Source organism: Rhinatrema bivittatum, chromosome 5 (genome assembly GCF_901001135.1).
Source record: "Rhinatrema bivittatum chromosome 5, aRhiBiv1.1, whole genome shotgun sequence".
Taxonomy (NCBI): Eukaryota; Metazoa; Chordata; class Amphibia; order Gymnophiona; family Rhinatrematidae; genus Rhinatrema; species Rhinatrema bivittatum.
Window position 1 is genome coordinate 83258358 of NC_042619.1, and position 13031 is coordinate 83271388.

Consider the following 13031-nt stretch of genomic DNA (forward strand, 5'->3'; position numbering starts at 1 on the left):
GGCTCCAGGGGCGATCTGCGAAACTACAGACCGGTTAGCCTGACTTCAGTGCCAGGAAAAATAGTGGAATGTGTTCTAAGCATCAAAATCACAGAACATATAGAAAGACATGGTTTAATGGAACAAAGTCAGCATGGCTTTACCCAAGGCAAGTCTTGCCTCACAAATCTGCTTCACTTTTTTGAAGGAGTTAATAAACATGTGGATAAAGGTGAACCGGTAGATGTAGTGTACTTGGATTTTCAGAAGGCATTTGTTAAAGTTCCTCATGAGAGGCCTGTAGGAAAAGTAAAAAGTAAAAAGTCATGGGATAGGTGGCGATGTTCTTTCATGGATTGCAAACTGGCTAAAAGACAGGAAACAGAGAGTAGGATTAAATGGACAATTTTCTCAGTGGAAGGGAGTGGGCAGTGGAGTGCCTCAGGGATCTATATTGGGACCCTTAATTTTCAATATATTTATAAATGATCTGGAAAGAAATATGACGAGTGAGGTAATCAAATTTGCAGATGACACAAAATTGTTCAGAGTAGTTAAATCACAAGCAGATTGTGATAAATTGCCGGAAAACCTTGTGAGACTGGAAAATTGGGCATCGAAATGGCAGATGAAATTTAATGTGGATAAGTGCAAGGTGATGCATATAGGGAAAGATAACCATGCTATAGTTATACAATGTTAGGTTCCATATTAGGTGCTACCACCCAAGAAAGAGATCTAGGTGTCATAGTGGGTAAAACATTGAAATAGTCGGTTCAGTGTGCTGCGGCAGTCAAAAAAGCAAACAATGTGGGGAATGGTGAATAAAATGGAAAATATCATAATGCCTCTGTATCGCTCCATGGTGAGACCCCACCTTGAATACTGTGTACAATTCTGGTCGCCACATCTCAAAAAAGATATAATTGCAATGGAGAAGGTACAGAGAAGGGCGACCAAAATGATAAGAGGAATGGAACAGCTCCCCTATGAGGAAAGACTAAAGAGGTTAGGACTTTTCAGCTTGGAGAAGAGACAGCCGAGGGGGGATATGATAGAGGTGTTTAAAATCATGAGAGGTCTAGAATGGGTAGATGTGAATCTGTTATTTACTCTTTCGGATAATAGAAAGACTAGGGGGCACTCCATGAAGTTAGCGTGTGGCACATTTAAAACTAATCGGAGAAAGTTCTTCTTCACTCAACGCACAATTAAACGCTGGAATTTGTTGCCGGAGGACGTGGTTAGTTCAGTTAGTATAGCTGTGTTTAAAAAAGGATTGGACACTGTGAAACCAAAAGTGTTTTCTATGCTTGAGTATTCTGTATGGTTCTTTGTACTGTATGTTCTTCATGTGCTGAATAGTTCAATAAACGAAAAAGTTTAAATTGAAAAAAAAAAAAAGGATTGGATAAGTTCTTGGAGGAGAAGTCCATTACCTGCTATTAAGTTGACTTAGAAAATAGCCACTGCTATTACTAGCAACGGTAACATGAAAGACTTAGTTTTTGGGTACTTGCCAGGTTCTTATGGCCTGGATTGGCCACTGTTGGAAACAGGATGCTGGGCTTGATGGACCCTTGGTCTGACCCAGTATGGCATGTTCTTATGTTCCTATCGCATGACTTTTTAGCTTTCTTAGAAGCCTCTCATTCGGGACTTTGTCAAAACGCCTTCTGAAAATCCAAATACACCACATCTACCAGTTCAGGTTCATTCACATGTTTATTTACCCCTTCAAAAAAAAAAAGTAGGATGTCAAACAAAAAGTTAGTGCAAATTTCTAGACGACACATTGGTTCTGGAAAAACAGATTCTTTGTAAATTTCATACCTTTTATCAATAAAATATATTATAGTTAGGTCCAGTCTTCAAATGAAAACATGTATTATGTGGTCCTAAAAATTCAAGTACTACAACAAGTTTTCATCCAGGGGTATACATAGGTCCCTCTGCAAGGATGTCGCAAAGCCCCAAGGCAGGGAAGGGATAGGGCGACCCCTCCAATGACAAGTGGAGCGAGGGAGCCCCCCCTCCGCTAATGACTCAAGCTGTTGGCAGTTCCCTTCAGGCTGTGCAGAAATGGTGCAGAGTTATGTCATCGCTGTAATGACAATGGTGACAGCATGGTGCCCCAAGTGGCCACCCATTTCTTCTCATGGCCTGTCTCTCTGGCACATACTGTCACAACCATGTCTCACTAGGAAAGCAGCAATGGGTTAGGATAAGCAAGGCCAAGGGAGCAGAAGCACTGGGGGGAGAATGAACAAACAAGGATGAGGGGGGCTGAAGAGAGAGACAGCAGAGAGAGAGAGAGAGAGAGAGAGAGAGAGGGGAATATGGGGAGGGACTGAAAAGGGAAGATACAGAACCTTGGTCACCAAGAAGAGAAGACGAAAGGAAAAGGGCCAGTTAAGAGTCAGAGGGAAAGCACAGGCTGGGGAAAAGGCAAGCATGCAAGTGGTGGAGAGCAAGAAAAAACGTGAGAGGAAGGAGGAAGAAAGGGATAGGCGACCAGGGGATGAAGATTAGAGCCTGCGAGGAGAAGCAGGAGTATGTGAAACAAAGATGAAAGATGGGAGAAATGGGAAGAAGTGAAGTAGTACTGGGGAACAGAAAGATCAAGATGGAAAATGAATATTGGCAAAGGAGGCAGAAATGAAAAAAGGAAGTGCAAAAGGAAAGGTAAAATGGAAAGAAAACTTGGTAAAGGATTAAGAAAACCGACAAGAGGAAATCAGGATTTAGATTTAATTACTCACCTTACCAATGGAAGTAATTAAATCTAAATCCAGAGCCCAGTTACAAAGTCAGGTGTGGTTAAATAAGATTGAAATTGCTTTTGGCTTATTCAATGATGTTTTTCATTGACTTTTTTTTTTTTTTTAAATTAAAAAGAAGAAAAACAAAGAGGCACATGAGCTGAACTTTGAGACTTAATAAACCGTTGAAAACATCTGAAATACAATGTTATCTTTTCACTATTTTCATGTTAGTCCATGAAAAGTTATCACGGCCCATAAACAGCAGGCTAGCCTTATTTTCATGGGGGCTACTAGAGCAGTGAGATTAGAAACAAAACCAGGTCAGAATGCACATGGATTACCTTCAGCTCCATACTTACTTTGGCCTCTGTAAGACATAGGTTAAAAGGAATGTTCGTAATGATTCGATGCTACTTTTTTCCAAGAGGATCCACTCTCGCACCACTGCTTCCATTATCGCTGTGGCAGCTTGAAAAAGGACATAATCCACTTTACTAGTTTCTGTTAAAGAGATGAAATATGTGCTTTAGACACACAGTTTACATAGCAAACTGCCTTTCACAGACAAAATTAAACTGACAAGTTCAGGCCCATTTTCACTCTTTAATGATGCTGATTTTCTTTTTTGAGGGGGAAGAGTTGATCAGTTTGGACAATTTCATCTTTTCTGGTCCCTATACCCCTCAAAATGCAAAACATCTTTCCCTACAGATAAATGTTTGAATTTAAGATCACGACAATGGGAAGCCTATTTTCCCCAGCAATAAGTAATAGGGATGCAAGGAATATAGGTGATTTTTTTTTCTTTTAAAGCCGACCTTGGAAGGCCACCATTGCAAATAGACTTTTTTTTTTTTTTTTAAAGACACTCTCCTTCACACCACGCTTACCTCCCCCTTCCACCTCTCAATCCCTGCCCAAAAAAAAAAAAAAAAAGAAAAGATGTCTGCCAAAAGGACTTTATACTGTCCCAGGAACCCCCATGCTGTAACTGATGCTGTTTACAGAAATCACTACAAATGCCCAACTCCCTTTATTTGAATTACCAAGCCTATTTCTAAACCGAAAAACTGAATATTCACCAAGACTGGCATGTTCAGTCTTGCTGCTCTAGCAGAAATAAACTCTCAGGCCATGATTATTATGGCAGTTCTCTACTTAAGCTTGCTGGCATGGTGTTCAAAATAAAACGTTGGCGCTGAGAGGAAGAGAACACATTCTCTGCTTCTGCAACTTGCACCCACAGACTGACACCAATAAACGTCGTTTGCCAGGAAACGCCATCAATTCTAGAAAATCCTGAGAACGAGCACGAGCTGCCTTACGTACTCCACAACTCCCTCCAGCAGCTTCCTAGAAAAACTACCATTGGAACCTACCCAAGATATGCTTGCAGACTGCAAATGGCGATTTTGACTTCCTAAAGGATAAGAATATGTGCTCTGCGTGCTGACGTTGTTCAGTATTGACCATGGAAGGCGGTGCCTAGAAGAAAAACCCAAACACAAGAATTCAAAGAATGCAAGACATGGATATGAAAAAGGAGAGGCACACAAACCGGAGGCTCCTGCCAGATTTTCTGCAGTTCTTTTCCCCTTCCCAAGCACAGTAGCGTGCCCATACATTTGAAATGGGATATGATGAAGTCCTCTATTTGGCCAAGTTCAGCAACTTGCTCAAAGGTTTATGGGCTCAATTCACCCAAGCTCTTTTTGGCCTCTTGAGGGTGCCGCAGCATGAAATATAGAAAAAAAGAAAGCATTTTCTTAATCTGGCAAAAAATAAATTTTTTTAAAGAGTATTTAAGGCATGTATGTGGACAGGCCACAATCTATACTTCCTGAAAACACAATGCCGCTTCACCCAACGATGTGCCTTGTAGTTGACATTTCAAAAACTCAGACCCAAAAATATTTACTTCTGTCTGAGGAAGCAGAATCTGCAGGCTGGAACAAAATCTATTACCTCCCATAGGAGCAAATTTAGCACAGACTCAAGGCTTTTCTCCCATTCTGTTTCTATAGGTAAAAAAGCTTTGTGAAGTGTGGCCTTTTTGAAAATAGGAAAGAGCCATAACTAACCCACTTCTTTTACATGAACGGTGGAAGTAACAAACCTCCTCCCCCCCTTTCTCAACATGCAGGGGTCAGCAACCTGCGGCACACAAAGACAATTTTGCTTCAGCATGCCACTCACGCCTCTCCCTGCACCCTGAGCCTGCAGAGGGCTTCCCAGCACCTGCTGCCGACCAGATGTTCCTCTCTGTAGTCAGTCCTCACGCAGCAGCAATCATGTGCTCACAGTCCTCCCCAAACCCACTCACTCTCCCCACCTCCTCCAGTACAACTCCTGCAACTCTTGGCTCTGCACAGCTCTCACTGAGATGCCAGTGTCCAGACTTGGGTGACATTCTTGCGGTCTCAGGACAGTGCGGGATTATGGGCAACACACAATTCAAACTCATTGAATGCTACGCAGGCAGGAGCAACAGCAGACATCAAGCATCAGACCAAGGAGGAACAGAACAGAAGAAGCATGGATGGAGGGAGGATATAAAGAGAAAGCAAGCAGAAGGGAGCAAAAGACATTTAGATTGTAAATGCCATGGAGCAGGGACAATCTCTTAGGTATCTCTACAGTGCTGAGTATGCCTAGTAGTGCTATACAAATGTTAAGTAATAGTACTTATACAGTAGGTGCGGACAAGAGAGAACAAGAGGCAGAGAGAGAAGAAAACCGCCCAATATAAAAACACTCCCCATCCACAGATATCCCACAGCAATGGATGCTTAGTACAACAAAAGAATATTCAAATTCTGGTGACACTTCAGAAACAGCAACAATTTCTCACTTGTGAAGAAACACAAAACTCTGCATAAAATACACTCAACACCTATGTAATAAACCAGCCACACCAAACAGTGCTAACTCCAAAGATTCAAACAGAAAAGGTGGCAATGCAAGTATTGTCATGGGCCCTAGAACACCAATACACCTAGGGTTGCCAACTGACTCCAGATTCACCTGACAGGGTTGATCCAATTCTGGAATTACTTCATTGATGCAGGGACGTTTTGTTCTTATTGCCCTATTGCATTCCTTAAACACAAGACAATAGGTCCCTGCATGCAATGGGCAAACCCAAGACTGGATTAACCCTGTCAGGCGAATCTGAAGCATATGGGAGGTGCAAATTGGAAAATAAAAAAAGCTGGGCTGCTCCAGATCTCTGCACATACTACACTTTAGCAGAATCCTTTTCCTCAGTTAGACATGCAAGACAGCCCCTCACCAAATACAGAATAAGTGATCACAAACTAGAAAGAGAAATATGCAAGCAAAAACTGAACTGGAGACTGCAAGATGCCAGACTCTGTATGCAATGCAACACTAGAGAAACAAACAGAAATGCATTTCCTCCAGTGCGGTGCAAAATACAAAGATGCACACTTCCCCAAGCTGAAAGAGAAAATAAAAGACTTCCCAGAAAAGAACAAAAAGGAAACACTCTGTATAACCTTGGGGAGAAGGAAGAAAGCAAGTTATACAGTAGCAGCAAAATAGCTTGTATCCTGCCACAGGACCACAGATGTAATCTGGCCAAAGGCAATACTAAATATCACCAAAATCAAATCGTTGAATAGTCTGTTCTCATTTGTACTGAACTTTGTAATTTTACTTTATTAATTATATTTTTTCTCTCTCAATTTTTAACTAATGTATGTATTACTCTGGCAACACGTGTATAAAATGTCATGCCAATGAAGCTATCTGAATCTGAGTGGTGGGGATGGGAGTTGGAACAGATGTGAGGAAGGGAGAGGTAGTATTATGGGTGGGAGGGAGTGGGGCAGGGGAGGGGGGTTCTTCTTTCAAGTAGAGGGGTGTCCAGTCAAGTTCCCATTTTCTGTACTCTGATTTGTTTGCTCGTTTGTCTGGCACACAAACATTTTACAAACAGATGTCATAGGTGCTCTGGCCTCCACAGCATTCCTAGCCCCAGGGAGCAGAAGAACCAAGCCCAGGTGCCCTCACATGAGCCATTGAGCTAACCCTTTAAAGGCTCATTTTACAAGCATGAATAAATGTTCACAGTGTTGGTACACATTATACATACAAATGGACATATTAACCTATTTCGAGGAAACTGGAGACTGCATTAAAATTCTTTCACGCACAGTGCATGCTTTATTGCCTCTGAAAGCAAACTGCTCACAATGAAAAACATATCTGAAAGAAGGACGACTGCTTTAAAACCAGAATGCTGAATTCCTGGGGTCCTGAGAGTCTGAACAGTTGAAAGAAAATTAACAAAGCACAGACGTCCTTTAATAGCAAAGACTCCTGATAATAAGCAACACAGCACCCTCTAGAGTATGAGACCAAATTAACACCCTATGCACACATTTCAATCCTTAAACTTCCCAAAAGCTGAAAAACTAGTCAAGCTTCAGCAAAGGTGTGAAAACATTTATTTCCTGCAGTGGAGATCTAATCCACAAAGGAGAGGGGCTGGAGTCTAGGGGAGGACTCTGGAAGCATAAGATAACCACAGTGGTTAGGTCAGGTAAGGAGGAAGGGCAGTGTCACTTGGTTCCTCTCTTATACATGATACATGGCGGGCTTTAGTCTGGCTGAATAGCAATGGTGCGATACTGAAATTTACCGATCAAGCCAGATAGAACTGGATGGTCAATCTGACTCAAGATTTAAAAATTAGGTTGGGCAGGGCCATCTTATATAAGGGGATACAAGGTCAGAAGGGGGACCTTTTGATGTTCTGCGAGATAGCTTGATGTTTGGTGTAGATATGAGATCACTTTGATATTCTGATGTATTAGACGTTTCTATCAATACTTTAATTGCAATAGCTTTGAATGCTGTCAAGAAAAAATTATGACAAATTCTTACAATCAAAATCTTTTCAAAACGTCATCTACTCAATAGCAATAGCAGTGATGCCGATTCATATATAAAATCTCACAAAAATGGGCTCATTTGTCCTGTTTTACATTTTTGTTTCAATTTAATTCACATCCCTACAGGCTTCCAAATTCATACAACTCACCCTGAAACTAATTTATACTTCAGCAGTCAGTTACTACATCCAGACACTTTATGGGCCTACTGTGCATCTCCATCTTCTGAGCATTTTTTGTTTTCTCCCATTATTTATTTATTTATTTAAAATCTTTTCTATGCCGTCACTTAGTAATGCACCATCACAACGGTTTACAGAGAGGCATGTAAATTTACATTTGGTTAAAATCTTACTAACAAGGTGCCCAAACATTTATCGTTAGCATGTTTCCATAATATAAGGTTTATGATGCGTGGTCTGGATCTTGTCCTTTTATATGATTACTGGGAATAAATCCATACGAAATTGTCTGGGGAAATTTTGCACAAAAAAATTATTTCTGCAAATTGTACATACATAAGAACATGCCATACTGGGTCAGACCAAGGGTCCATCAAGCCCAGCATCCTGTTTCCAACAGTGGCCAATCCAGGCCACAAGAACCTGGCAAGTACCCAAACACCACTTTTTTGACAAATATAACTAGATAAATGTTAAAATACAGAAAATATGTATTACTTAGAGATGTAGACTAATATTTTTTTTTTTTTGCATAACTGCCTCATATGAGTACTATTGCAGTACATCATAAGGTTGCTCCTTTCACTCAATCACTCCACTCCCGAGGCCTGAATCCCTTTGCTCTTTCCCTCCCCAGGCCTGACCCCATGACTCGCCCAACTCCTCAGGCCCAACTCCTCAACTTTTTAACTGACTCCTCCCTCTAAACCCGACCCCCCCTACTTTCTTTTCTTCCCTGCCCCAAGTCCAACCCCTCCCCCCTCCATTTTCCACCCAGCTCAACCTCACCAGCCTCCTTCCCGCTCGTGCGGGTTGAAGTCGCCACAGGTGAAAGCTTACATTGCCTTCTCCTTCCAGCCCAGTACCCTTCTGGCCACGAGGGCTGGAACCCACATACGGTTACTTTGCCGCCTCTTCCTTCTAGCCCATACAGGCTGAGGTCACTACTGCCTCCTTCTAGCCACAAGGGCTGATACAATAGCGCCAACACCTTGCTCTGACCCCTGATAGGCCAATAATGCAGCAGCTGTCCTCTCTGTTACCCACCAGCTGTGTTAAATTCTGTAGGGCAAGAGAATTCAGCACAAAGGTCTTCATCAAGCAGAACTGCCCTAGAAGTACACCACGTTATGACTGCTTACAATGAATACGATTTAGCAGAGGCTGCTAGTCAGTCTCCAACAGTGGATGCACAGGGGAAAGTCCCACTTAAAGACGTCAATCTTGGAAGGCAATTCAAGTCTCTAGTTTATCCCATGAGTCCCCAAAGCAGTTCTGTAACAGTGAGCACTATTATGGTTCTTTCATTCTTCTCAAATACACCTTTCCCCTGTCTTGGGGAATGTTTCCCCCCAAGGACTGCCAGATCGCATTCTTAGTTTCAACAGTGGTGCTTCAGGATACTACAAACCACCCAGTGAGGTCTACACCAGAATTAGCCCCAGTTCAGGAAAAGATGAAAATGAAAGGCTTTCCACTTTGGCCCCAAAATAATTTAGAAAACTACAATTCCTCTGAAAATTATTACAATCAGAGGGGCAAAATGTTTTTGAAAACTTGGGTGCCATCTACAATTTTTAGGAAACAAGGCAAAAAAAATGTCCTCTCTTTTTTGCCTTTTTCTGTTTTGTTTCGGTAGAGGGGTCAGTTTTGTCTATTTTTCAGATTAGCTTGATTTTTTTGCTCGTTTTTGTCATTTTTTACTTTCTTCATTTTTAGATTCTGTTTTGACTAAAATTTTATTTTTGGAGCAACCTCAGTCTTCAGCTGCAGTGGCTCCTCCCAGGACTGCTGATAGGGCAGTAGCAGCTCTTCCTCATTTTTGGCCCACTGAAGTGGCAGTAGCTCCTCCTGGTCTCAGACATAACGGGTGCCATTTTCAGGTATCTGGGAATTTTCCATTCCTGATTACAATTTGCACAGCAGTCAACAATTCTGAACATCTAGCCATCTTTGGTCTTATATACATCATGCTAGAGTTATTTTATAGTGTAACCAATCAGAGCTCAGAGACAGGGTACTTGACTATCAATGATTACATCAAAAGCATGGTGTAAAGAGATGGTGTGGAGTGTGTCATTCTAATTATTCAGAAGGGGAAGTCTTTATAAGACACTTCGCAACAAGGGAGCGCACCTATTGGTGAGTGTGTGTCAATCTGTCCATATGTACGCATGGTACCGACACGGTCTGTGAGCTCTGCATGTTCACAGTGGCTTACAACACAGGTAAGGCCGCATGGGAACAGGCAGGACCAGCTAGAACCTTTGCTGCTGCTGGAATAGGGGAGGCAGCAGGTGGGTTGCAGGAGTGAAGCAGCTGTCAGAATGTCCCAGAACAGGAAAGAAGCTGAGAGAGGAAACGGACAGACAGGCAGGTTTTTGAGAAAGCAACAGCAGTAGCTGCTGTACATTCTACTGGATGCTGCTAAATTTTGGCCTTGCGTCTTCTTCACCCATATGGGCTATCTTCCTGCAGCGATGGCAGAACTGCAGATTGCTGATAGCAGGATAGCAAGTGCCTGGATCGTCACAATTTGCAAATGAGCTGGAAGAGCAGTGGTGAGCAGAGACAGCAAAGAAGGAACCAAGCAAACACACCGCTGCGTATTTCTTATAGGAGGCTCTTTATAAATTGTTTTGATTTAATCACAGAAACAGATTACATATGGCTATTTTACCCTAGATGATATTGCTCATTGATTATTAGTGTATAGACAAAGTAAATTCCTCAAAATCTGAAGCCTTATGGATTTGTAGGAAGTATTTTCTTAGCATATCTTCATAAATGGCTGAGCTTGAGATACCCTTAAAGGATGAAAAATACGCAGATCTGGATTACTCAATAGGTACACTAGACCTGTGCCTAGGGCAGCAAAATTCTGGGAGGCAGCTGGCTGGTTGAAGATTTACTGCCTTACAGCTGTGCTGAATCCCACTTAAACAGCACTCTACTCATGGTCCAGCCCCCTCCCCACCAGGCAGCCTACAAGAAACAGGAGTGGAGGGGATGAGCCTGGAGCAGACAAAGCAGAGTAAAGAAGATCTACTCTGCTTCCTAAACCAGCCCTTGCCCTCCTATCATTCAGGGCCAGGAATGAAGTGGTGAGCCTGGAGTAGACTGCACAGGGTGATCATTTTGGGGAGGCTAGAAAGTGATGCATTGGGGGGATCATTGAAGATGGGCAAGGAGAAGCGTTGGGGAAAGTTTTGCTTTCTGTGACAGAGGGGAATGGGGGAGTGATGTGTTTGAGAGAGAAAAGAGAGACTGTGCTGTGAGTGTTTGCGCGCATGCCAGATTAGGTGGGAGGTTAGAGTGCGCAAGGAATAGAGCCAGGTAGGCTCGCTTCCCTGCTCTCACATCCCCAACCCCTCCTCCCTAACCTCGAATTCTGTCTCCCAGATCCTGAAACCTTCCTTCCCACCTCTTCTTTCTTTCCAGACGCTAGAACAGGGTGGGCAATTCCAGTTTTCAAGGGCCGCAAACCAGTCGGATTTTCAGGATATCCCTAATGAATATGCATGAAAGATTTCTGTATGCAAATCTTTTTCATGCTATTCATTAGGGATATCCTGGAAACCTGGCTGGCTTGCAACCCTTGAGGTCTGGAATTGCCCACCCCTGTCCTAGAAGTTCCCATCTCCTCCTCCTTCCGCCATTTCATATTCCTGATCCTCCCCCTTCTCTCCTTCATACCCCTCCCCTCCCACTCTTTTCGCCTTCTCCTTAACCCATTCCTCATCCCCCTCCCTCTCCTCTCCTCCTTATCCCCAAGATTTCCTCTTTACACTGATACCTTAGATCCTTTTTCCTCACCCAGTTAAAAGAAAAGAAAATTATGCAGACACAAGCAAGGTTGAAAAGCTGCTTTATTTTGAATGTAAAATAAAAAATGAAAATGTTTTGTCAGCGAGTTTCAGAATTTTCTAAGTCCTGCTACAGAATCTGTTGTACTGTACCTTAGACCTTCTGCTCCCTGTTGTCCGTCCTTCTTGGGGTGGGAGGGCAGCAACAGCTCCAATAGTGCCTAGGGGGCAGCAAAAACCTAAATCCATCACTAGATAAAAGTGACGACACTAGGAGTCATATAAGAAACAGAACGAGCAACGACAAATCTCGTGTCAAAACTTTGGTCCACACATTTACATTTTGTGCTCCATTTACAACCCCCCCTTTTTTTTTTTTTAAGGACCTTCAATGTTTAGTGCATTCTCTGATTCTCAAGTCGGTTAAATTACTGCAATTCATTATTGCAAGATCTTCCAGTGTCTCTATTGAAGAGACTGCAGATAGTACAGAATAAGGTGGCAAAAATCCATTTGTGGAGAAGAGATATGATCATGTAATGCCCGCGCTACACTGTTTGCCTAGAATATGCAGGATTAAATTTAAAGCTTTACACAGAGGACACCCCGGATATTTAGCTAATTTACTATCATATACTTCAGGGAGGGCTCTTGTCTTCCAAACAAAATCTTTGGTAGAAATCAGAGTTGAAGGCCCATGTTGCTCAGTCTTCAGGTATCAAGGCTATTTACTCTGGAAGTCCCTTCCTTTAGAACATGTAAGAAATCAAATTATATCATATTTAGGAAAGTAAAAACAAACAAAAAAAAAAACCACACACAACCACCAAACATGGTTATTCAGTTAGGCCATAAGGATTATATCTGGGTGGCTGATAGACAAGAGATGACGGAGGATCAGAGCAGTGGTAGGCTTAGGAGTTTTATTTCTATAATACAGAACGATTAGACAGGGCAATACGTCATGTCTGATAGAAGGGAGAGGAAGGGCTGATTAGAAGTAATTTTAAGGATTACATAGAGAAGATGAACAGTTTTAATGCTATTTGGGATTTTACTATATGTATTTTAATGTTATATTTTTTGTGTGGTTTTGTTGTTTATATTTGAATTATGATTATAAATTATTGTTGTATTATGTGACTTACTTTTATGGTACAAATTAAATTAGTTAAGGAAAGATTTTAAACTATTTTTGCTGGGCTCTAAAGAGTTTGAAAAGTCACATGGAAGGGCTTGCTTATGAAGTTTTTGTCCAGAATTACACATGATTAGTTACAACACTACCCCAAGATGAAAAAGTAAGTACCACAGCTGTTGGCTAAAACAGCACACAAATTTGTCTTTCCATGAATACTCACATGTATGCAGTTAAAATCA

At 41.9% G+C, this 13031-nt stretch overlaps 1 protein-coding gene across 6 annotated transcripts in view; it reads right to left on the reverse strand.

Moving 5' to 3' along the window:
* The window catches only part of XPO4 (exportin 4), a 340414-nt gene that overhangs the window by 289375 nt on the left and 38008 nt on the right, over positions 1-13031 (reverse strand). For all 6 annotated transcript variants that reach the window (XM_029602525.1, XM_029602521.1, XM_029602524.1 and 3 more), the window contains exons 2-3: positions 4124-4229; positions 3104-3245 (exon numbers count right to left, since the gene is read on the reverse strand). In XM_029602525.1, the coding sequence (XP_029458385.1) occupies positions 3104-3245; positions 4124-4229 (248 nt within the window). The remainder of the gene's footprint in view (positions 1-3103; positions 3246-4123; positions 4230-13031) is intronic.